The 26,489-nt window shown below is 37.9% G+C and overlaps 1 protein-coding gene across 10 annotated transcripts in view; it reads left to right on the top strand.

The window, feature by feature from the left end:
* The window catches only part of ERICH2 (glutamate rich 2), a 54,852-nt gene extending 28,749 nt beyond the window's left edge, over window positions 1-26,103 (top strand). For 6 of the 10 annotated variants that reach the window (XM_061135207.1, XM_061135206.1, XM_061135208.1 and 3 more), the window contains 7 exons: window positions 2,595-2,625; window positions 3,429-3,465; window positions 10,269-10,414; window positions 14,035-14,219; window positions 18,395-18,452; window positions 25,220-25,291; window positions 25,916-26,103. In XM_061135207.1, coding sequence (XP_060991190.1) covers window positions 2,595-2,625; window positions 3,429-3,465; window positions 10,269-10,414; window positions 14,035-14,219; window positions 18,395-18,452; window positions 25,220-25,291; window positions 25,916-26,034 — 648 coding nt within the window. In that variant the 3' untranslated portion in view covers window positions 26,035-26,103. Of the gene's footprint in view, window positions 1-2,594; window positions 2,626-3,154; window positions 3,204-3,428; window positions 3,466-10,268; window positions 10,415-14,034; window positions 14,220-18,394; window positions 18,453-25,219; window positions 25,292-25,915 lie in introns of all 10 variants that reach the window. The other 4 variants (XM_061135209.1, XM_061135212.1, XM_061135210.1 and 1 more) reach the window with 3 other exon arrangements.
* Window positions 26,104-26,489: the final 386 nt, after the last annotated feature.

The raw sequence follows: 26,489 nt of genomic DNA, 5'->3' as shown, positions 1-26,489 counted from the left end.
CTGCATAATATAGTCTTGCCTCATTTGTCATAGATTAATTGACCATAGGTGTGTGAGTTTATTTCCAAAGAGCCCCAACTCTTGAGTATTACTTCATACTGCCTCCCAAAGATTTGTTCAGTTTTATGAAAGGAGATTAAGTGAACATTTCCTAGGTAACAATAAAGCCAGACCTAGCAGAGATGGGGTTTCCATCAAAGGCTGGGATCTGCACATCCTAGGTCTTTCTTTTCCAGGTGAAATTGGAAAGTGAATTATATGCACTGATGTTTCGTCCAGGTAAAGGATGGAAGTAGCAATCCATAAAGACCTTAGAGCTAGAAGGGAAAGTTCAATTCAGTTCAGTCGCTCAGTCATGTCCGATTCTTTGTGATCCCATGAACCGCAGCACACCAGGCCTCCCTGTCCATCACCAACTCCCGGAGTCCACCCAAACCCATGGCCATTGAGTCGGTAATGCCATCCAACCATCTCATCCTCTGTCGTCCCCTTCTCCTCCTGTCCTCAATCTTTCCCAGCATCAGGGTCTTTTCCAATGAGTCAGCTCTTCGCATCAGGTGGCCAGAGTATTGGAGTTTCAGCTTCAACATCAGTCCTTCCAATGAACACCCAGGACTGATCTCCTTTAGGATGGACTGGTTGAATCTCCTTGCAGTCCAAAGGACTCTCAAGAGTCTTCTCCAACACCACAGTTCAAAAGCATCAATTCTTCAGTGCTTAGCTTTCTTTATAGTCCAACTCTCACATCCATACATGACCACTGGAAAAACCATAATCTTGACTAGATGGACCTTTGTTGACAAAGTAATGTCTCGGCTTTTTAATATGGGAAAGGAAAGCTCTAAATACAATAGGAAGACCCAGACACATGGGCACCCACAGGATGGGGGGATCTGTGGCATGTAAGTACGTCTCAGGAGAGGTCACCTTAGATTTCTTTTGCTAAGATCTTACTTGGTTCATTATTGCATTGTTTTGGCTTCAGAGCTCCACTGCTGTAGAGAATCAAGAGTAGAATCTTTCATTTATCCTAGAGCTTGGTCTTCTACAACTGTTTTCCCAAAAAGATGCCTTTCTTTTTTGAGATCCTTTGGCTCTCTCTGTGAGCTTCTCAGAGGAATAATCAAATTAATAACATATATAATGTCTGGCTTGATCAGAGTTCCCCAGAAAACAGTGCCTAAGGCAAAAGTGTAGTATTGCAAGTGCAAATAAGTGTGAGGAAGACACATTTAAAAAGAGAGAAACTTAATGCAAAATAATGAAGCTTCTCTTTTTATTGTCTACAGTTTTGGTCCTGAATTTTATGTTCCAGAAATCCCTAGATATTACTACTAATAATTTTTAAAGCCTGGCTTGGAATATGGGGACTGTTGGGGTGGAAAGGGCAAGTGAATTTAAAAAAAAAAAAAAAACTCAAAAGTTGATTTTTCTCTTTCCAATTAGAATGAAATGTATTCAGATATATAAAGAACTAAGTTATAGGAAAATCAGTCTACATAGGCTAATTTTAAAAAGATAAAACATTCCAAGAGAAAACATTGTAACTTGTAAGTATTGATAAACTCATAAGGGAACTTTTATCAGGTAAGAATTATATTTTAAACTGTATCTTTGGATAAAATCAAAGGTTTATTTCTAAATGTGTTTTTTGAAATATTTTACTAAAAATACTGCATCTTGAAATATCATTGAAAAACTTCTTGTTCTGGCTAATATACATCTATAAAGGTGTTTTTCATAACACGGATGAACTAGAGTGTGGCAGGTAGTTTGGTTTACGTGTTGTTTTTCTTTGTTAAAGTAGGAAAGGAAAGCAGTGTTGTAAACACATGCCACACTGAATTTGTGGTTTCTGGGGTCAACTGAGTAGGAAAGGGATACCCTCAACCTGCTGTATCATAACAATATTTGGATCCAGATCTAGAGTCCAAGTTATATAAAACCAAAAAGGTAACATAATTAGAGGCTAATTTAGTACATCACTTTCCTAACTTGCAAAATTATCCCTATAGCTCTTTTTATATAAACTCCAGGGCTTCCCTGGTAGCTCAGCTGGTAAAGAATCCACCTGCAATGCAGGAGACCCTGGTTTGATTCCTGGGTCGGAAAGATCCACTGGAGAAGGGATAGGCTACCCACTCTAGTATTCTTGGGCTTCCCTTGTGGCTCAGCTGGTAAAGAATCTGTCTACAATGCAGGAGACCTGGGTTCAATCCCTGGGTTCAATCCCTGGGTTGGGAAGATCCCGTGGAGAAAGGAACCTACTCCAATATTCTGGCCTGGAGAATTCTATGGATTGTATAGTACATGGGGTTGCAAAGAGTCAGACATGACTGAGCAACTTTCACTTCATTTCAAGGTGAAATGGGAAGAGGAAGCTTTAATTTCTTTATGCTTTTTTAAAATCAGATTTTATAATCCAGAGGAATAATGTTTTTCACTTAGTATGAAAATAATGCTACTAAAAACAATACCAAAATACATGCTTACTGCCCTGCTGACAGACTGAGTTGTGCATTCTGTTTTATTTATATTCCAAGTTTATAAAAATGTTTAAAGACTTACAGAGTAAATATTTTGGTTTTTTGCAGGAATCATCTAGACAGGACAGATGCTGTAAAGGTAAGACTATATAAACTGATTTTTAGGATGCTTTAATTCTTTCTTACCATCAATTTATATAGTTTTGGAATAATTGACTTTAGTATAAAATTATATTTTAGCCTGAAAGTGAAAGTCACTTAGTCATGTCTGACTCTTTGCAACCCCATGGACTGTAGTCCATGGAATACTACAGGCCAGAATACTGGAGTAGGTTCCTTTCTCCAGGAGATCTTCCCAACCCAGGGATCAAACCCAGGTCTCCCACATTGCAGGCAGATTCTTTACCAACTGAGCCACAAGGGAAGCCCAAGAATATTGGAGTGGGTACCTATCCCTTCTCCAGTGGATGGATCTTCCCGACCCAGGAATCAAACCAGGGTCTCCTGCATTGCAGGTGGATTCTTTACCAACTGAATTATCAGGAAGCCCCCTATATTTTAGCCTAGATAATAAAAATGTTCATATCAAGGCTGTGAATAAATTATTCAAGTGCCTCAAGCTAAAATAATATTGATAATGCTAGTTTTTATTTCTGCTTCTCTCATAGGCACCAAAAGATAGACAGAATGGCAGATTGCTAATGTTTGATCCAAAGGGTAAATGATTTATTACTTTAAAAGAATATATTTGATCACCCTTTTGTCCTAAATATTAAGAAGATAGTCTATAGGAATGGTTGAGTGTGGTTGAGTTAGCAATTAAATCCTTTATTATACTTCCTGTCACTCAAACAATGCCTAAATATTTGCCAGTCAGGAATTTCTATTAAGAACATCACTATTGATAAAATACTGGGTTGAGTTTTTTTTTTTCTCTTTCAGAAAAAGTGATGATTGAACCAAATGAAGGAATGTCAGAGTAAGAAGATGTCTCTCGTTGAGCATCTGATCATGCATTTTAAGCAATTAGAAGTAGATAATGCAGTCATTTGTCACCCAATTAAATTTGAAAAGCCAGAAGTGCATGGATTAGCACTTAGCTTTTGCTTCAGTCAAAGCAACTGTTTCTTAGATAAGAGGATATTTAAAATGAAAAATGAATTTTGATAAAAATGTAGGGGCATAGATAATATTCAAACCTACTTCTCAACTGCTTAAACACCAAGTATTCTGTATTTTACTTACTTAACTTTCATTGCTCATTCTTGTTTCACTTTGATACTTGCTTGTTTCTTTGAGAAAATAATTTTAAAGGAATATTTACCATAAAATCAGATTTTTATTTACTATGAGAAGAACAATTACTACTAAATAAGGAAAATAATCACCCCAACTAGTTGAATAGATTGGTGTTGAAAGAATCATAGTCCAGTTTCAATTTAGTAGCTAAATATTAAGTACCTGCTTTGTTCAAGGCACTGATTCTGGTAAACCATCAGAGTCCATTATTTCCTGACATAATCATCTATCTACTGAAAAAAAATTATTTATTTATTCCATGAAAAATTGCATTTTGAAAGTTGATCATAAAACACATTCATAGGGTTCAATTATTGACAAATTGGTAGTGAGCTTCTAGTAGAATTCTATTCAAATCAAAATTATTTTGAATTATTCTGAATATTATTGGCTGGGAAAAATATACCTTATACCACATATGTTTTAACTTATATACTGTCAAAGCTGAAAATTAAAATTAGGGTTCACTTTGACTTTTGCAAATTGTGTAGTAAATATGTGTTTTTATATTAAAGAGAAGGTAATATATTACAGATCAATGATAGATTCTGTGCTTATTTCAGAGTAAATGTTATAGAAAACAAGGAAAAGATAAATGCCCCATTAACTATATTAATCTAAATGTAATTATATATTATGTATCCTATTACATGGTTGAAAAGATTTAAATAAAAAATCTAAGAAAATTTTAGTAGTCTTTGAGGGAAATATGATATACCTTTAATAATAATGAGAGTTAGTAGCTATTAACGAAAATAAATATTGTGTCTATGAACCCCAGTGTTCATAGACTGTGATAAGCAATGCTGGAACTGGAGCAAGAGGTAACCCATATCCAGAGGTAGTTAAACCCCAGGGGTAAATCAGATGCAGTCTGGGCCAAGAAAGAAAAGCAGTGTGCATGTGTGCTCAGGTGTGTCTGACTCTTTGCAGCCCCATGGACTGGAGCCCACCAGGCTCCTCTGTCCTGGAATTTTTCAGGCAAGAATTCTGGGGTTGCCATTTCCTACTCGAGGGGATCTTCCCAATCCAGGGATCAAACCCACATCTCCTGCATTGTCAGGAGGATTCTATAGTGCTGTGCCACCTGGAAAGCCCAAATGGCTGCCGGTTTTCTTGATCTCATTAATAATTGCATCTGGTTATCAAACTACTTTTTGCAAGAGCAGTATGATCATGTTCTGTTAACCTCACTTGCAGAGAAGAATTTAGGTTTGGTTTGGTTATTATTTGGAGTAGGGGAGAAGGAGGGATAGGTAGATAGCCAGTAAGCTTCATAGGTGCATGGCTTTGTAACTCAGTTACCTTACCCAAGCAGATTCTTTACCATCTGAGCCACAGGGGAAGCCCAGTCTCACCGAGAGTTGAAGGTAAACAGAGCCAGTTCTGGAGAAAAGAAAGTAAAAGATCAAGTAGGAACACAGAAAACCATGGGGGACCTGTGCTGAGGAACAGTGTGACTGACCTAGAGAGTTGATGGATTTTCTCAGCATAGCCTGCATTCCACTCCCCACCCTCTTTCCAGCTCCACAGTCTGACTGGCAAGTGGAATTTCGTGAAAGGTTCTATCCAGGTTGGATTAGGGAAATCTAGGCGTTTTCTTTCCCCACCAGTTATTTGCCTTAATCTTCTGATTGAGTTTTCATTCTAGTCTGGGCCACAAGCAGTGTGTAAACTTTCATAAACCAAGAGTTTCATAGTTCTCTGTACACAGAGGCCAAATAACTCATTTCCTTTTTCCCTCGTGGATCCTGTATGTCAGAGATTTTGTCTACCCAACAAATGGCACTTAATTAACAAACCATTTTCAGCAGTAAAAGTAAAGTGTATCTTTAATGCTGGATAAAGTCTTATAGATGGTGGACCTTCGATCTGTTGGATTTTTTGGTCAAGCTTTCAAGTTCATAGATGTGTGGGGAAAATGGCTAAAGGAAACCCACAGAACTCAACTCATTGAGATTGATAAAATAGTATCTATAGGTTATTCCATATCATATTTTATCTTTTATAAAATGTATGACACATTGTTTTATTCCCATTTTTACTCTTTAAGTAAATGCCTCTTTAGACACAGACCAAGATTGGCAAGCAAAATTTATACCTCACTGACTTTTGCTGCAGCTGCTAAGTCACTTCAGTTGTGTCCGACTCTGTGCGACCCCATGGACTGCAGCACACCAGGCCTACCTGTCCATCACCAACTCCCGGAGCTTATTCAAACTCTTGTCCATTGAGTCAGTGATGCCATCCAACCATCTCATCCTCTGTTGTCCCCTTCTCGTCACCTTCAGTCTTTCCAAGCATCAAGGTCTTTTCAAGTGATTCTGCTCTTCACATCAGGTGGCCAAAGTATTGGAGTTTCAGCTTCAGCATCAGTCCCTCCAATGAATATTCAGGACTGATTTCCTTTAGAATGGACTGGTTGGATCTCCTTGCAGATCTCAATAGTCTTCTCCAACATGGCAGTTCAAAAGCATCAATTCTTCAGTGCTCAGCTTTCTTTATAGTTCAACTCTCACATCCATATATGACTACTGGAAAAAACATAGCTTTGACTAGATGGACCTTTGTTGGCAGAGTAATGTCTCTGCTTTTTAATATGCTGTCTAGGTTGGTCATAGCTTTTCTTCCCAGGAGCAAGACTGCTGTCACCATCTGCAGTGATTTTGGAACCCCAAAAAATTAAGTCTGTCACTGTTTCCCCACCTATTTGCCATGAAGTGATGGGACCAGATGCCATGATCTTGATTTTCTGAATGTTGAATTTTAAGCCAACTTTTTCACTCTCCTCTTTCACTTTTGTCAAGAGGCTGTTTAGTTCTTTGCTTTCTGCCATAAGGGTGGTGTCATCTGCATATCTGAGGTTATTGATATTTCTCCCAGCAATCTTGATTCTAGCTTGGGCTTCATCCAGCCCAGCATTTAGCATGATGTATTCTGCATATAAGTTAAATAATAGAGTGACAATATACAGCCTTGACGTACTCCTTTCCCGATTTGGAACCAACCAGTCTGTTGTTCCATGTCCAGTTCTAACTGTTGCTTCTTGATCTGCATACAGATTTCTCAGGAGGCAGGTAAGGTGGTCTGGTATTCCCAACTCTTGAAGAATTTTCCACAGTTTGTGGTCCACACAGTCAAAGGCTTTGGCATAGTCAATAAAGCAGAAGTAGATGTTTTTCTGGAACTCTCTTGCTTTTTCGATGATTTCTATGTTGACAATTTGATCTCTGGTTCCTTTGCCATTTCTCAATCCAGCTTGAATATCTGGAAGTTCATAGTTCACATACTGTTGAAGCCTGGCTTGGAGAATTTTGAGCATTACTTTGCTAGCGGGTGAGATGAGTGCAATTGTGTGGTAGTTTGAGCATTCTTTGGCATTGCCTTTCTTTGGGATTGGAGTGAAAACTGACCTTTTCCAGTCCTGTGGCCACTGCTGAGTTTTCCAAATTTGCTGGCATATTGAGTGCAGCACTTTCACAGCATCATCTTTCAGGATTTGAAATAGCTCAACTGGAATTCTATCACCTCAACTAGCTTTGTTCATAGTGATACTTTCTAAGGCCCACTTGACTTCACATTCCAGGATGTCTGGCTCTAGGTGAGTGATCACACCATCATGATTATCTGGGTCATGAAGATCTTTTTTGTATAGTTCTTCTGTGTATTCTTGCCACCTCTTCTTAATATCTTCTGCTTCTGTTAGGTCCATACCATTTCTATCTTTATTGTGCTCATCTTTGCATGAAATGTTCCCTTAGTATCTCTAATTTTCTTGAAGAGATCTCTAGTCTTCCCCATTCTGTTGTTTTCTTCTATTTCTTTGCACTGATCACTGAGGAAGGCTTTCTTATCTCTCCTTGCTATTCTTTGGAACTCTGCATTGAAATGGGTATATCTTTCCTTTTCTCCTTTGCCTTTTGCTTCTGTTCTTTTCACAGCTGTTTGTAAGGCCTTCTCAGACAACCATTTTGCCTTTTTGCATTTCTTTTTCTTGGGGATGGTCTTGATCACTGCCTCCTGTACAATGTCACGAACCTCTGTCCATAGTTCTTCAGGCAGTCTGAATATAAATATAAATAATTTGATAAATATAAATAATTTTAAAACAAAGTTTAAAATATGAAATTTAAAGAATTATTAATTCCAGTAGAAACTTGGGGACATTTAATGTACTTAGCATACTAATCAATTGTAAAACCTGGATTATCTGCTGTCTAGCATAAATACGTTCCAGTGGGATATTTAACTTCACTGTCTAACCTTAGTAGATACTAAATTAAATACTTTCTGTCTTCCAAAAAGTAATAATTTTAATCTTTCCTCAACTGTAACTGTATTTAAAGAAAACAGATCTTTTAGAGTATAGTGGTTATCTGTTTATGTTAATTGGTTAGAGGCACTGTTGCCATAAGTCACTTTCTCAGATGAAGTCAACAAATTGTAGTTGAAGAGGAGGTTAGAGTCTGGGCCTCTTCTTTGAAACTGTGCATAAGAAAGACTGTTTATCAGAAAGTGAGCAGAAGAGGAATTCATATTTTACCGTCGATCCTTTGGCCCCTTTTCATGTGTGTTTTTATGGCATGTTCACTGCTTCCAAAGAGTAATACCCTTTTTATTCAGGCTTCCTCCATGTTCTGTCATTAAAATCATTAAAGGCATTTCATACTATTCAAATATTCAGAACTAGATTAGCTAAATTCCCCTCTTTAGGGATGTAACTTTGTGAATATATAATACAATATTTCATAGATTCTGAAGCACGCATAGTTTCTTCATATTGTAACATTTCTTACATTTGATGGGCATCTTATGCTGGCAGTGCTTTTTCTTTCTTAAATATTAGTATGTCTTAGAATAAATAGGTGGTATCTTTGGCTGGACCTAGAGGTTATCATACTAAGTGAAGGAAATCAGACATAAAGACAAATATCATATGAGGTCACTTATGTGTGGGATCTAAAAAATAATACAAATGGACTTATTTACCAAACAGAAACAAACTCACAGACACAGAAAACAAATTTATGGTTGCCAAAGGGGAAAGAAGGAAGGGATAAATGGAGGGGTATGGGATTAACAGATAAACACCACTATATATAAAACAGATAAACAGCAGGGATTTACTGTATAGCACGAGGAACTATATTCAATATCCTGTAATAAACTTTAATGGAAAAAATATGAAAAAGAATATATATGTATACACACACATATATTAAACTGAACCACTTTGCTGTACTCCTGAAACTAACAGTATTGTGAACCAACTATAGTTTAATCTTTTTTAAAAAAGAAATAGACGCTCTTAAATTCAATGAAATTCTGTAATAATAAAAAGGCAGTATATCTAATCTAGAGAAAAGCCCTCCTTTCATAGATAAAAGGAATAGATATTAAAGCATATGAATTCCAGTAATCATTTCTGGTGACCTTTGGCATAATAGGATTCTGTCATGCTAGAAACTGAATACTTAAGTGACTCCTCAACTTTTTACATGTAGGGTTTCTTCTTTGATGTCTCCTTTCACAATTAGAAAATCAAGGAGGGCAGAAGAAGAGCAACTGTAAATCTTCTTTGCTGTGCATTTTTTATCACCAGAGAGGGGTTTTGCTCTAGCAACATATATTGGGGAAGTAAAGGTTCCATTCCCTCCCATAGTATTAGGAATGTAAGAAGCTGTTCAGCCTATTTGCTAAATCACTGTGCAAAACCACTAACTTAACTACTAATGTTATTGAGTCATATTTCAATGGGGATAAAACAGAGCCATCATAACTTTAGGGGAAAAAATAATATTTTACACCTTTTTATATCTTGTCATGCAAAGTAGAAGTTGAATTTTTTAAACTCAGTAAAGAAGACATACTAAAATGATCTTAAGACCATAAAAAATGAACATGGGTTGTTTTTCCACCAGCATTGGTGCCTGTCAGTGTACCAGACAAAAATCCTCTGTCTCAATACATTATCTGTTGACATGAGGTTTCAGACTTAAAGGCTAAAAGAGAAAATTAACCCATCTTTATTTCAGCCATTTAATTAAAAAAACAGGTTCCTTCATATTGTGAGCAAGGGTTAATATTAGCGTTGGACTCTAGGCATAAGCATTTAACAGTGGTAAGAACTGACTCGAAAAAAACACCCAAAGTCTAGTATTCCTTAAATAGTTTTATGTCACCATATCGTAATGATATGCCAGGGACATTCATATAATGGATTGCTTATATGTTCTCTATTAACTCTGAAAAGATTCTAAGAATCATTACACGATGATAAATGCCTGGTAGAAACAGAATTTTAAACATTAGTAAAACTTATTTTTAATGCTTTTCCACAAAGAATATACTGCATTTTAGCTATTTATTATTGATATACTGTATGTTTATATTAAATGTGTGTTTATGTTTGAACCCATATAGAACCTTGAACAGAATTGTAACCTAGAAAAATATTTTTTAACTATATACTTTAACATCTAGGAAGGAAGTTTCTTCAAAAACTATTGAAAATAAAATCTCTTCAAATACTAAAAATAGAATATCTTCAAAGAGTATTTCAAACAAAGAAATAGAAACAAATCTACAATCTAAGCTATGGTCATCTTCCTTCTTAAAAGAAAGCACAGGTAATAACATTTATTTTATTTGAGTAACTGTAGCTTCTATTTCAGCCTTCCTTCTTTAGGACCTTTGGGATGTTGACAACTTGTAAGTCTGGGGCAGGTCTTAGGAATCAGTAATTTTTCAAACTCATGTATGGGATGATTCTGATATGCAGTCAGGTGTGATCCAGGGGTGTATATTACATAAAATGATAACGATAGAATATTAAAGTTTAGAATGGATTGAAACACCTGTGAAAGCAATAACAAGTTCCAGTCATTCAACAGTGGTTTACTGAGTGCCAGACACTTGTTTGGAAGCTGTGGGTATAATAGTTATCAAAAGGAAAGATGCTTGCCCCTATGAGGTTCACATAGATAGCCAACTATTAAGTAATAATAATACAAACAAATAAGACAAAGACAGGTTGGGCTGGGTACTATAATGTAAATGGCAGAGGGAGGACTACCTTCAATCTGGGGATCAGGGAGCCTCTCTCATGATCCTCAGTGTTTGTGAATTCAATGAGCCCCTGTGACATCACATGAAGTTCTTAATTCCCTATTATGACCATCTCTGATGACACCAGTGTGTTGAGTCGGTGAACAGGCTGGGTACACACTGTAAGGTTAGAGTGGTTGTGAGCCGGCGGAGACTGTAAAGGAAACAGGTAGATAGCCTGAAGACCCCAGGCATCACACTCTGGGTATCTCTTTTGAGGATGTTATCTTTTGCTTGGAATGAGGAGTTTTCCCAACTTTTTCTTTGGAGGGGCAGAGCCTGATTTTTCTTAACATTGTCTTCTGTCAACCTTTCCTGGGTTTCCTTATTTTCTTCCTTCTAACAGCAGTGTTTCTACATATTTAAAGGAGCTCATGGCCACACCCCATCAAAGAACACATCACACAAGACTTCCCACACACTCAGAATTCTAAAAGCAGGGGATGATGTGTAGTACAAGTTCAGGTTGAAACTGTGAAATTCGTCTGCAGAGCAAGAGTTGGCAAGCTCAATAGTGTTTCCCAAAGAGATAATTTTAGGAAACACAGGGTAAACTTTTTACAATAGTAGTATATTTTAATGTGTATTAGAAAAAAAATAAGAACGTGGTTAAGAATATGGACTCTGGAGGCAAACTGACTCCCAGATCTACCTTAATTAGTGGTGGTAAGTTGGGTGAGTTATTTAACCTGTCTCCTGTCTCTCAGTTTCATCTACAAATGGGATAGAAACAGTACACACCTCATTGAGATGTTGACAGAATTAAATAATTTAATATGTAGTATTCAGAAGAGTAATGACATAATATTTGCTGTGATTGTTCTATCTTTTATTAATACCTCTGTCAATTTTGGGTATAATTTTTTAAATTTTTTATTTACTTTTGTTATCTTTTGGTCAGACAGCATGACATGTGGGATCTTAGTTTTCTGACCAGGATTCCAACCTGTGCCCTCTGCATTGGCAGTACGGAATCTTAACCACTGCTTCCCAATAATTTTTATGATCTAGCAAAATTTCCTAAGTTAAAAAGGGAGAGTAAAAAAAGATACTAAGTAAATAGTATAGCTTACTTTCATATGGCAAAATGGATAAAGTGTTATAAGAATTACTAAAATTCGGAAAATGTCTGCCATGGAGATTTTACCTCTTAAATATTTCTCTAATATCTCTCCTCCTCTATCCCTGTTTTAACAGTGTGCTATCAACCATCTTTTTCACCTGGACTTTTTTTTAAATGTTTTCTTTTGAAATATTTCAGCTTATAGAAATGAGCAGAAATAGTATAAATACTCCAGTAACCCTTCATATACAAGCAACTGTTGATTTAAGGGGTAAAGATCTCATGATCCTTTACCCTAAGTCAACATGTATTTTCTAAGAATAAGCATAATTTAGTTAGTTAATGAATTTCAGGAAACAACTTTTCTTCTTAACCAATATGTAAGATTGTCTTCCCCAATTTAGACGAAGAGCAAGACATACACACTTATATACACAACCATTGAGTCTGTTTGGGGATTTTGTTCCTGAGAATAATATTTTCTAGTTTTTGCTGTCTTTTGGCATATTTGTAGTCAAACAGCAAGTGCTATTGTGAGTTGTCAGTAAATGCAGTCTGCAAACTGCTTAGAAAATTCCCATTATTAGAATTCATTTTGAGCTGGCTTTTTAACAGCCCACAGGGCCTCTGAATGCAAAATAAACAAAGTAAGAGGTGGGACTCCGCAAGTTCCCTCTTCCACAGTTTTATTCAGTAAAGTTACTGCTGGGAATCCGTACAGAATCCTGGAATCTTCAAACATCTCTGACTCCTATAAGACTTGAGAAAATGTGAAGGTATTTCATTTTGTCACAGCCTTTCTGAGGGTAATGACAAAAGACTGAAAGATTTTATGGTTTCCCCATCTCACTCCCCTTCCAGAATGTTACCTGGACTTTTTAAAGGTGGTTTTTTTTTCCTAACCACCTCTCTCCCTGCTCTTTTTGTCTTTTTTTTTTTTTTTTTTCAGTCTGCCCTCAAATACAGTTTCTACCCTGCTCTCCAAAAGTTCCTTCAGAAATTAAAAATTTATCATACTTGTTTCCCTACTTAAATCTTTCATGACTAGCCCCTTCATTCTTAGGATAAAGTTCTGACTCCAAGACTCCTGGCCCACTAGAATCCATTATCCAGCTTGTACCCCTCTGGCCACATCTGTCACCATTTCAGTCTCAACTTTGACCCATAATAAGCACATCAAAGTGTTAGCTCCACACACATTGTTTGTGTACTGGTTCATGCTGTCCCCTCTCCTTGGAAAAACTGATCCATTCAGACCGGAATGGGTGTCTCCTCTCTCCTGTGTTGTCTCATGTACCCGGTACACGTCTCTCTCACTGGACTGCCATATTGTTTTACAGTTATCCATTATGTTTCTGACTTCCCAGTTAGAGTGTGAGTACCCTGAGATGAATGATGTACATTTTAGTGTTCATGGGGCTCAGTACAGCGCCACACATTGAATGGGTAGTCAAAGTAGTGCTTATGTTTTATTTTTCAGTTATCTATGAGTTGACATTAAGAAAAATCATTAATAATGTTATATAACCTCTGGTCATATCTAGAACACTTTACATATATCTGATTTGTGTGTGTGTGTGTGTGTGTGTGTCCAGGGAGAGGGACAATTTTATTCTCAAGTATCCACACAGTGACTATCTGCCTAAGAAGAATTACGTTTCAGCCTCTCTAGTCTTACTTTTACTTCCCAAGGTCTTTATTTTACATTTATATTCCTATAAGAATAATTTAAGAAATATATTTCTATGGATAAAAGAATTTTTTTCTTAAAATTGTATTCTTTATAAACAAAACGGTTTCCATTTATTACAGTTTCAAGCACCAAACAGTTAACACTAACATCAGCTCAGTATTATCAGTTTGTATATTTTCCTCTTTCACTTAGCAGTTTTTTTACCTTTTTTGGGGAAATGGAAATCAGGTAAGTTTATTGCAGTGCTGTTTAGTCATGAAAAAAAAAAAATCCAGGACAGGAGAACACATAGTAACATGTGCACTTGCTACATTATAATTTAAGAGTGACCATTTTAAATTTATGAATATGTTTCAATATTTACTAAATTATATATATTGTTTTAGGTGAAATGAGCAAAAATGTAGTCATTGCAGAGCGGGAGAAAAATAATGAACATTGCCCTGAGGATATCGATGATAAGTTGTCTGAATCAACAGATGATGATGGTGAGGATACCAGTGATGAAGATAAGGAGGAAGACAGCAACCCTAATAAGGATACTCATGCCCCATTAGAGTTAATGACAGAAGTAAGTTTTGCTTCTATAACTCAAAAAACTTAAAAATATTAAAATAGCTAAATAGTATATAGCCTTGAAGACTAAAAAAATAGTTAAAATATCCTTGCCCACACACAGATGCTTACCTGATTACTCATCTTTGTTACTACTTTCATGAGGGTAGAGATGAGAGAATATTCTGGCAGTGACTCAGATTATGCTGGTAAAGCCAGAAACAGGCATAAGAGAAGTTTTGTCATAAAACTCTCTAAAGACCTCTTTTAGAAAAACTTTCTACTTACTGGGTACCATGCTAGTTACTTGGGATATTTAGAGATAAATAAGAAAGACATGTCTTTACCCTTGAGAACTAACAAACACTATGTTATCTAATGCAATTTATAATATGTGCCAGTAGAGATGTTCATAAAATTCTCTGGGAACAGGCAGTCCTGTAATTGAGAAATGAAGCAGGAGAAACAAGGGGGTAAAGGAAGGATTAAGAGGAAAAGACAAGAGTGGAATCTTAGAAAGTGAAAGGAGGAGGGACATGTAGGAGCTCATTTGGTAAACAAAATGGCATTCCTGGCATAGGACATAGCATTGTATGTATATCACACGTACAGAGGGTGTAAGAAGGGGGACAGATTGTAACAGCAGAGAAGAAACCATGAACTTGAACACATAGCCTTAGAAATTTCTCAAATAAAATACATAGGGAAACAAAGGGCCATCAGTGACTTTGGGGAGACTATTGGGTGGTCTAACATAGGTATAATTATAGCCCAGATAAAACAAGGGACCCACTATGTACAAGTAAAACATGTGACAACAATAATACAAAGGATGAGAAGGGGGGAAATGAAAATGCACTGTATACGTGAAGTTGTGTAATATTAATAAAAGTTAGACTCTGATACCACAACATGTGAGGTAAAACTTTTGTCCTCCATAGAATTATCAGTAAACATTTGTGAACAGTTTTTGCATGTGACATTTCGGGCCTCCATGCTTTTGCTGTTTCCTATGTTTTGCCAATGCTGTTTCCTATGCCAGGACTGCCTTCTTGATTTGTTTACCAAATGAATTCCTACATGTAAGCCTAGTGTACATGTAAATAGTTCAGAATGTCACACATAAGCAAGAACAGTCCCCCAAGTCTAGTGTCCTTTTTTTTAATAAAAGCTATCCAAATAATAATGGAAGATTGGTCAATTAGGGAGCCTAAGTAAGTAAAAAAATATGTAATAATGTTTAATTCCATGGGGAGAAGATGATCATGATATGTGGTATATTTTTTATAAGTTACTGAATAATCTTAGTTTTTGTAAATATATATGTGTTCCTTTATGGAAAAAAAATACTAAAATGATGTACATGGAGATGTTTAAAACAAACATCTCTGTGGGCTTCCCTGGTGGCTTAGTGATAAAGAAGCCACCTGCTGTTGCAGGAGACACAGGTTCAATCCCTGGTCCAGGAAGATCCCACATGCCATAGAGCAGCTAAGCCGGTGCACCACAACTCTTGAGCCTGAGCTCTAGAGTCCATGTGCCGCAATTACTTAGCCCACGTGCCACAACTACTGAGGCCCACGCTCTATAGAGCCTGTGACCAGCCAACAAGAGCTGTCGCAATGAGAAGCCCGCGCACCGCAGCTAGAGAGTAGCCTCCACTCACTACAACTAGAGAAAAGCTCGTGTAGCAACAAAGACCCAACACAGCCCCCCAAAATAAATAAAATTATCTAGAAAAAAAATTCTCTGGATGGTAAAAATACAGATGCTGTTTAACTGGGGACAGGGTGTGTTTATTTAGCATTTAAATTTCCTACATGCAACAGATGAACCTATTTGCAGGGCAGGAATAGAGCTGCAGATGCAGAGAACGGACCTGTGGACACAGTGAGGAAGAGGGGTTGGGGTGAATTGGGAGGCTGGAATTGACATATACATACTACCATGCATAAGACATATGGCTAGTGGGAACCTACTGTACATCACACAGAGCTCAGCCTGGTGCTCTGTGGTGACCTAGAGGGATGGGATGGGATGGGATGAAGAGGTGGAGGGCGGTCCAAGAGGAAGGGGATATATGTATACATATAACTGATTCAGTTTGTTGTATAGCAGTTTGTTTAACATTGTAAAGCAACTATACCCCAATAAATAAGAAAAGAAAAAAATTTATAACACATAGAAAAATATGTGTTACAAAAACAGAAATACAGACCAATGGAACGAGATAGAGATCCCAGAGATAAACACACACACCTATGGGTACCTTATTTTTGACAAAAGAGGCAAGAATATACAATGGGGCAAAGACAGCCTCTTCAATAAGTGGTGCTGGGAAAACTGGACAGCTCCGTGCAAAAGAATGAAATCACATCACTACCTAACACCATACACAAAGATAAATTCAAAATGGGTTAGACCTAAATGTAAGACCAGAAACTATTAAACTGTTAGAGAAGAACATAGGCAGAACACTCAGGGACATAAAGCAAGATCTTCCATGACCCACCTTCTAGAGTAATGGAAAGAAAAGCAAAAATAAACAGGTGGAACCTAATTAAACTTAAAAGCTTTTGCACAGCAAGGGAAACTACAAACGAAGTGAAAAGACAACCCTCAGAATGGGAGAAAATAATAGCAAGGGAAACAACTGATAAAGAATTAATTTCCAAAATATACAAGCAGCTTATACAACTCAATATCAGAAAAGCAAGCAACCAAAGTGGGAAAGGGACCTGAGGAGACATTTCTCCAAAAAAGACATACAGATGGCTAACAGGCACATGAAGAGATGCTCAACATCACTCATTATCAGAGAAATGCAAATCAAAACTACAGTGAGATACCACCTCACACCAGTCAGAATGGCCATCACCAAAAAGACTACAAATAATAAATGCTGGAGAGGGTGTGGAGAAAAGGGAACAGTCTTGCATTGCTGGTGGGAATGTAAACTAATACAGCCACTACGGAAGACGGTATGGAGAGACTCCTTAAAAAGCTGGGAATAAAACCACCATATGACCCAGCAATCCCACTCCTAGGCATATATCCTGAGGAAATCAAAACTGAAAAAGACACATGTGCCCCAGTGTTCACTGCAGCACTCTTTACAATAGCTAGAACATGGAAGCAACCTCGATGTCCATTGATAGATGAATGGATAAAGCAGCTGTGGCACATATATACAATGGAATACTACTCAGCCATAAAAAGAACACATTTGAATCTTCTAATGAGGTGGAGAAAACTAGAGCCTATTATACAGAGTGAAGAAGTCAGAAAGCAAAATATAAATATCATATACTGACACATATATATGGAATCTGAAGAGATGGCACTGATGAATTTATTTTCAGAGCAGCAATGGAGAAACAGACATAGAAAACAGACCTATGGATGAGGTAGGAGGAGAGGAGGGAGAAGGGGAGATGTATTGAGAGAGTAACATAGAAATTTACAATACTATATGTAAAACAGATAGCCAATGGGAATTTGCTGTATTACTCAGGAAACTCAAACAGGGGCTCTATGACAGGCTGAAGGGTGGGGTGGGGAGGGATGTGGGAAGGAAGCCTGGGAGGGAGGGATATACCTATGGCCGATTTTTTTCAATGTATGACAGAAAACCACAAAATTCTGTAAAGCAATTATCCTTCAATTAAAAAAAACTTTTTAATATGTTACTTTATACCAAAAAAATACAATAAAATAGTAAAAGGAAAAACAGATGCGGTAAGAACAATCAATATTGGAAAATATTGAAAATACATAATTGTATTGTCATATAATTATGGACTAAGTTCACTTTTATGGATGAATAATTATGCATGTAATTATGCATACATATAATTATGGACTAATAAAAGCTGTATCTGAACGTAAGGGATATTAAAGTGTTCGTGTCTTTGCCAGTTGAATCAAAGTATTCTCAGATTGTTCAGTAGTGTGTGCACAGTGTGGCTGTGGTAAAACAGAGGTGAGATACTTGCTCTGTGGCCCTGCCATTAGAAGTGCTTAAATATTCTTCACTAACTGATCGATTACAGACTCACTCCTGGAAAAACATGTGTAAAAGTTAAAAGCAAAAGAGTTAATCATTAATGGAATATTTTCTAGGGAGTTTATAACTGACATTTAAATTCTCTGTAAAACTGCACAGCTGAAGAATTTCTTAATGTTTTCCAGTTCCTGAGAGCAGAAATGGGCCACGACTACCATCTGGCAAAAAAATTATGTCAGATGAGTAAGTACAAAATACTTCTCTTTTCCCAGTCTTCTCTTTGTTTCTAAATACACTCCCTAATATGTAAGATGGTTTGATTATCATACAGCTAGTGAATTCCCTCATAGTGTCTCAGTGAATCCTTGATAGTAAAAATTGGTATAAGGACTAATTTAAGTTAGAGTTCTAGAGTAACTTTGAGTGGGATAAACTGACAAGGATGCCATTAGAAGGTATGTCAAAATCATTAGCTTCATGACAATGGGTTAGTAACATATGTCTTTAGTTTCAAAGAAATGTCATGTAGTAAAACAAGCCTTCCTTAGAAGTGAAGTCGCTCAGTCGTGTCCGACTCTTTGTGCGCCCGTGGATGGAGGAGCCTGGTGGGCTACAGTCCATGGGGTCGCAAAGAGTCGGACACGACTGAGTGACTTCAGAAGCCTTCTTTAGCATGCAGTTATTCCACAAATATTTGAGTTACCTACCTGCCAGGCTCCTCTGTCCATGGGATTTTTCAGGCGAGAATACTGTAGTGGGTTGCCATTTCCTCCTCCAGGGGATCTTCCTGACCCAGGGATCGAACCCACGTCTCCTATGTTTCTGAATTGCAAATGGATTCTTTACCACTGAGCCACTGGGGAAACCTGAATAAAAATTGTAAAAATTGTGTGCCAGTGCCGCTGTTTAGGCATTGGGCAAATAATCCCACACTTAATCTAGTGTCAGACAACAAACATTTAATTAGCATGTCATAGATAATAGGTGCTATGCAGGAAAAGGGAAGAAGGAGTAGAAAGCTATGGGAGGAAGCAAAGCAGTTTTAAGTAAGACTGTCCAGGAAGGCTCACTGGAAGACTAGGGGGAAACCCTTGAAAAAGTTGTGGAAATGAGTCCTGTCATCTGAAGAAAGTGTGTTCCAGGCAGGACTAATAGCAAATATCCAATAGATGAGCATGCCTGACCGGGAACAGCAAGGAAGGCAGCAGAAACGGAGCAGATTAAGCCAGGGGACATGTGATAGGAGATGAGGTTGGAGAGCTAACAGGTCAGGGACCGTGCAGACTGCAGAGCATCCCTCTATAGCTTAAGGACCTTGGCTTTCTCTCTGAGGGAGCAGAGAAACCCCTGGATACTTATGACTAGGTAAATGATACGAACCACCTTACTTTTCTATCTGGGTTTTAGTAGTTTGACTCGATGTTCAAAATGGTGGTGGTTTTCTTTGTATTTAAGTAAAGAGAGGTTTGGGAGATTTGCTGAGTTTCTTAACTCTGTGGTTTGATGTTTTCATCAGCTTTGAGGATTTCTTGGCCATTAATTTTCAAAGATCACTTCTGCCATATTCTGTCCCTTTCTTCTATTCCTGGGTCTCCAGTGACATACAAATTAGATTTTTTTCCTTGGTGTCCCACATGTGTCTTATACTCTGTTTTTTCCATTTCCTTTTATTTCTATGCTTTAGTTTGTATATTTTCTGTTGACCTGTTTTTAAGTTAATCTATCCTATCTTTTGCTGTGTGCAGGGTGCTGTTAAAACTATACAGTGAATTCTTCATTTCAAGGATCTCACTTTCCAGTTTTAGAAAGTCCATCTAGTGGTTGAGAAAGATTCCAGGTCTCTGTCAAAATCCATAATCTTTTCAACTATTTTACCCATCTTTTTCTCTTTGTTAGTCTTAGTTATTTTAAAGGAGAAAATGGCAATTCTACTATTAAACTTTATTAATGTCAGGTCTTGAAATGTTAACTATTGTAGACCTGTTTTATGGTTAAAATCTTTTAGTGACAATGTGGTGTAGGGAAGTGGGGTCTACTCTTCCCTGCCTCACAGAGTCCCCACTGTGGATACAGTACTTCCTAAGTACTAAGCTAATTTTTAAAATTGATTTCTTGAGTACATTAACACTACCTATTTTATATCCAGAATAATTTGCCTTGTTTAATCCTTTCAGGCACTTTTGACCTTTAGAACCATCAAATAAAATAGTTTGATCAAAACTATTTTTGGTGGCCCACAAACATAGAATTTCCAATCAGAAAGAATCCTTAGAGAATCACGTCCAGTCCTCCCTTTTTATAACTAATGAAACCGCAGCAGAGAGAAGGTTAAGCGGCATGTGTAGCCCGGCTCAGGGAACAAGTGACACAGCTGGAGCCGGAACCCAAGCCTCCTTTTCCCACAACTGCCTTTCTTCTCTGTGTGGCCGGTACAGAAAGGAGTGATGCTCTAGCTCTGGCTCCCAATTCTCTGAGTTTTTCTTGTGGAGTCTAATTGTAGGAAAATGTGTATATTACTTTTGTTTTTATACCTATCAGTTATTTTAGAAAAGCCTCTGGCTGAAGCTTACGAAATATAGACACTGACATGACCACATTTGTCAGTGAGTCTTGGGGGTTAGCCCCGCAATGTAAACAGCAGGTGCTCAATAAAATGCTTATGGGCCTCAGTAAATGCAGTGCACATGCATTAGGTGCCAGGTGAGGACGAAAAAGTTCAAACTGATCTATCTTAATGGGATTACATTCCGTTAAAAACTCCCTCCCTTCCTTTCTTCCCGCCAATATACATTGAGCACTAACTCTGTACCAGACATTATGCTGGGAGCTGGAGAGAAAGCAGAAATCAGACCATACCTTCTAAAGTGCTCTAAACCCTTCTGGGGTTGACATCAGACGTGGTTTGGTGTGGTTTGCACCCTTACTGACTGACTCATTCAGTAATACTGTTTACTCTTTTCTACCCATGGCAAATAGTGGTGCCTCTACAACTGAGGGTTAAATTCTAGGAAAGGATGCTATGGAGGGTCCTAAGATAGGCACTATTTTCCAGGGAGCCAGATGAGAAAGAATTGCTCCCAAGAGGAAGAAGAAGGAAATGTGGGCAAAAGGGCCCAGAGAATGGGGGTAGAGCACAAGGAGTACAAAGTAAGAATGTCTACCCCTGATGCAGATTGCCAGTCAAGGGTGTGAAATGAGAGAAGCCCAGGTTTTGCAAAGCCAGGCAGATTGAAGGAAGAAGGGAGAGTTGTAGACTGTCTCACGGAAAAGAAAGTGCTGTTTCTTTGATACCAATAGGAACGCTTGGCTGAGGGCTGCCTAAAGTCCCTTTCTGTGTCCAGAGGAATAGAACAAATTTTTTTCATCTAGCATGCACCCAAAAATATTATATATAAATTCTTAGAGCATAGATATTATTTTCTAAAATTTATCACATGATATTGAATATTGTCCCCTGTGCTATACACTAGGATCGTCTTGTTTATCCATTTTGTATATAATAGTTTGCATCTACTAACCCCAAACTCCCATCCTGTCCCTCCCTCACCCCCTCTCCCCCTTGGTAACCACAGGTCTGCTCTCTACAGCATAGATATTCTTTTGTCCCCCCATCTCCTAACTTTTCCACAGAACAATCCACCTTTCTCTCTCTCTATATATATATATATATTCATGTTTATAAATTTACTCATGTAAACATAGATTATGTATTTACTTTTTATGTATTTATATATGTATGTATGTATTGAGCATCTACTATAGGAACATTCTTGCATACAGTTTTTAATTCTTACAGCAGTTATGTGGGGCAGATAGGATTAACCCTATTTTACTAATGAGGAAAGCAAAGGTAGCATGGAGAACTGATTTACCCAAAGTCACACAGCTTCCCAGTGGTAAAGCTAGATCCTAAGTCTGACTTAAGAGCCTATGATTTCTTGCTATATTTCCATTTCTTCATTTGAATAATAAGCTTATATTTCTGGTCAAGCAGGCAGAGACTTGAAAAAGAGGTGCTTTTGTGAATCAATTGGATTGAAATGGCTCCTATATATTGACCAATATGTATTTTTATTTGTATCTAAGGCAACTAATTTATATGAAATAGTACATCTTTGTCCCTTCAGAGGTGTCTTATAAATTCACTCTCTTGAATAGCCTCCAGTTCCTGGTATATTTCCTTGCCATGCAATCATGGTATGGTCATTTGTATCTTTACTTGGGTGCAGGGCTTCCCACCCTGCATCCCAGGTGCAAATGGTTTCTTTTCTTTTTTATCTACTCTTCTAAAACTTTTGCTGGTGAAGGCATGGAAAAGTGGTTTTTAAATGAGACTAAAAGTCAGGAATACCAGGTACTTTCCTTAGTTCATCTCATGATTGACTGTGAGATTTCCTGTCAGTGTTCCCATTTCTTGGTCTCTACTTGCAGCTGAGTCATCTCAGGGTGCCAACACTTCTGCTCACAGGCAGTCTGAGATTCTACAGAAATAACATGTAAGCCTGGAAGACCTGTTTCATCAATTATAATACTTGTAAATGTTTAAGAATAATGGCCTGAAAACCAAAATGGTTCTCATCATGATGCATCTAACACAAAAACAGACATAGCTTCAGAAGAGGGTTTCTATAAACTTTTCTATTTCTTTTTCAGTAAACTAAATCACCCTTTCTTGGGGTATAATTTTATCAAGGCATAAAAGACTGCTTCCTACTCAGTCATCTATAGTCATTTATTCATTATTTTTTTAATGTTTTGAGGTCTCCTGCTCTGTCAAGTACTCTCTTAGAGCTGCAACAGTGAACAAGACCAGCGTCATCTACCCTAAAATCGCCTGCCATCTGAGGGCCTTAGAGCCCCGTGGAACTCAGAGCTTGCCCCACCCCCAGCCCCAGCTCCCTGCCCCAGCCCTTCAGCCGGAAGGAAGCATCCGCTGCACATTTAGGAAGGAACCAAGCCTTTCTCCAGGCCCAGAGTCACTCCAGGAAAACTAATAATCAACATTTATTCAGTACTTACCATGCAGCAAGGACTAAACTAAGTACTTTGTCTGTATTATCTCCTTTATTCATCAGATATCCTGATGTGATCAGTAGTGTTACTATAGATAAGGGAACTGAGGTACAGAGACATTAAATACTTTCCCCAAGGTGACCCAGCTAGACAGTGGCAGAACCAGGATTCTCATCTGACAGTCTTTCTTCAGGGTCCGTACTGGCCTCTGCTTATGGGCCCTGGTTGGAAAACAACCCCAATGGCATGTGCTAAGTAAGGGCTTCTCTTGCCTTTTTACAAACCCTAGTGACCTGTCAAAAAGTAAAAGAGAGTTTTTTAATTTATCACCTAGGATGAATATGGGGGCATCCCTGGTGGCTCAGTGATAAAGAATCTCCTGCAATGCTGGAAACCTGGGTTCGATCCCTGGTCAGGAAGAACCCCTGGAGGAGGAAATGGCAATCCATTCCAGTATTCTTGCCTGGAAAATCCCATGGACGGAAGAACCTGGTAGGCTACAGTCCATGGGATCACAAGAGTTGGACACAACTTAGCAACTAACCCACCACCACTGGGACGGATATTACAGGGCTGAGTTTCAAAGAAGATACTTTCCCTCACTCTGAAAATTGACAGCTGCCAGCAGTTTTTGTTAAACCATGAAAATAGCTGATCCCATACTCCCTTCCCATGGAATAATCCTAACTCCAGCATGAAATTTTCTAAGTTGTGTTCCAGGGAATATTGGTTCAAGATTGCTTAATAAATATTCCACCAAGAAGGATTCCAAGGGAATAATAAATTAGGGAAGCCATATTCTCTTCTCTGTAAGATACATACTAGTTCTGAGCATATTAATGGCTATGTAAAATCCTGCAGTTGCTCCTTACTGTAAGCTTTAATTAACTTCATTTAACCTAGTTTCCCACATACATATTAACATCTTAAGAAACTAGTGTCTCAAGGAGCAAGTTGGAGAAACTCTGCTCTAGGAAGAGGCTTAACCTCAGAGAAAGATTTAGACTGCTAATGATAAGCATGTTTTAGTTCAAGTTAAAATGTGTAAAAAGTCACTTTTATTAAAGCCTTAAAAGATGTATAAATACCCATAGAACCCTTAAAAGCAGGTTCTGAGCAGGCACACACTCAAGCTGACCCAGACTGACGGCACATTGTTATGTTAGTGGATTAGAAAATAAAGACATTGGTTTCGTGTGTCAGGATGAAAGTCACATGGGGTGAGGTCCTCTGAGCCACAGGGGCCTAGTTGAACCATCCCACAGTTCTCGCTCTTAGCCCGGCAAATACCACACTTGATGTTTCAGTGCCCCCTGGGGGCCATTAAGATATTACACAGAAGTCACTGCATTCAATGGATGATGCAGAATAATGAATACGCCTCAAGGCAGGTAAGAAGACGGCAGAGAGAGATCAGTACAGCAGGATCTGAAAAAATAAGTTAACTAGTGTAGAAAACTCTGAAACAAAAGGGATAAAGCTTTCTGGCTTCTAGGACATTGGTAACATACCAACAGGCCTAAAAAATTCTATTGATTTAGTCCAAAGGAAAGAGGACACATTCACATAAAGGATCAGCAAAAAGGAATAAATAGCACTTAAAAACAATGGATCCTAGGAAGAGGTGAGAATAGTGTTAAGTAGGTGATGACTGGGTGTCATTAGCAAAGTCTCCATGTATTACAGGATTTGTACCTTGTTTGGGGAATGATTATAGTCAAGAAACAGCATGGCTAACGCCTTTGAGGGATGTCTCACAGTGATGGAGGTTGCATTTTTTGGACAGGTGGTAGAAAATATAATGAGGATTATTTCCCTTGCAAAGTACCTAAGATAAGTAGAGCATTTTCTCTGCACTTGGATGTTCCTGTGGTATAATTGTGGGTGTTTTTGCTTTGTGCATTTTCACTGATTGACAGTTTCAATCTCATACTGAAGAGGTTGTTTGCTGAAACACTTTGAATGTTAATAACACGCATTCTGTTGTCCATTTGCAGTCCTAATCTACGAACCAGAAAATCCTGAGGCCAAGGAGTTTTTCTCACTGATTGAAGAAATGCTGCTGATGGGTAAATTTAAAGATTGAAATTCCTTCTTCCTCATAGAATTATGGTCAGTCACTATTTAAAAATCCATTATCCCAGAAACTGGCAAAGTACATCCTCAGGAAGTAGTTAAGAAAAGGCGAAATGATTATCTCAGATGGTTTCATGAAACCAGCTTGTCCTCTATGGATGGTCACAATGACTCCATTTCCTCTGTGGGGTGGAACCACCCAAGCAGCTCAGGCTCCCTGGGCAGACAGTATTGTGCACTGACAGAATCCCCAGAGGGAACAGTTCCTGCTGATACTCCAGGAACTGAAAGGGTTATCCCACGGTTCCCAGCAAAGTCTGTACCCTCTACATTACCCTGAATCTCACTTTACTCTTATTCTATTTAAGTAAGAAGTTGACAGTAGTAGAAAAAAAAAAAAAAAATGTATAGACCAATTTTTAAATATATTTTTAATCCACGAACATCTTTATGCCAGTAAAAATATGTTCTTTGTACCACTGCTTTGACCCTCAGCTCAGTTCTCACATTCTAAAACTATGTCTTTCTTGATGGAGGGGGAAACAAGGAGGATTATGATTTTTCAGGGTAGAAATATTAAGAAATATTTTAAACAAGTCTCTTCCTTTCTGTGGCAGAGAAAGCACAAAATCTTGAGGAAGAGGATGACGAGAGTGAAGACGACAATAGTGAGAGTGAAGGAGGGAGCACTGAGGATCCAAGTGAAGAAAGCTCTGATGAGTGTGAAGATGGGTGACGATAGTTGCTGCTATAGTTTAATCTTCATGTATGTTCATTACTGTATACTGTGGAAATATAAAGAAGAGAGCTGCACTTCAGTCTAATTGTTCTTTATTTGGCATAGCGTTCCTTTAATTTATCCATATTAGCTTGAGCTCCTTCTTAATAGTTAGATTTCAACTCAATGTGAGCTACTCAGAAAGGGAAATAGTCATTGAAAACACTTAAAAGCACTAACAATGTGCCAGGTATTGTTGTATACACATTAATTTGTTGAATCCAACAAAACCATGCGAATAACACTTATCATTGTCCCCATTTGACAGATGAGAAAACTGAGGCACATAGAGGGTGGATCATTTGCCCAGCATCATATCCCTGTTGATCAGTAGAGCCTTGATTTTTATACGAACATTATGGCTCCAGAAGCATACTCCTAGTCCCTACCATGTCCAGGCACTTTTATTTATA

The sequence above is a fragment of the Dama dama genome, chromosome 33 (assembly GCF_033118175.1).
Source record: "Dama dama isolate Ldn47 chromosome 33, ASM3311817v1, whole genome shotgun sequence".
In the NCBI taxonomy this organism is placed as follows: domain Eukaryota; kingdom Metazoa; phylum Chordata; class Mammalia; order Artiodactyla; family Cervidae; genus Dama; species Dama dama.
This window is presented reverse-complemented; position numbering and strand designations above follow the sequence as displayed.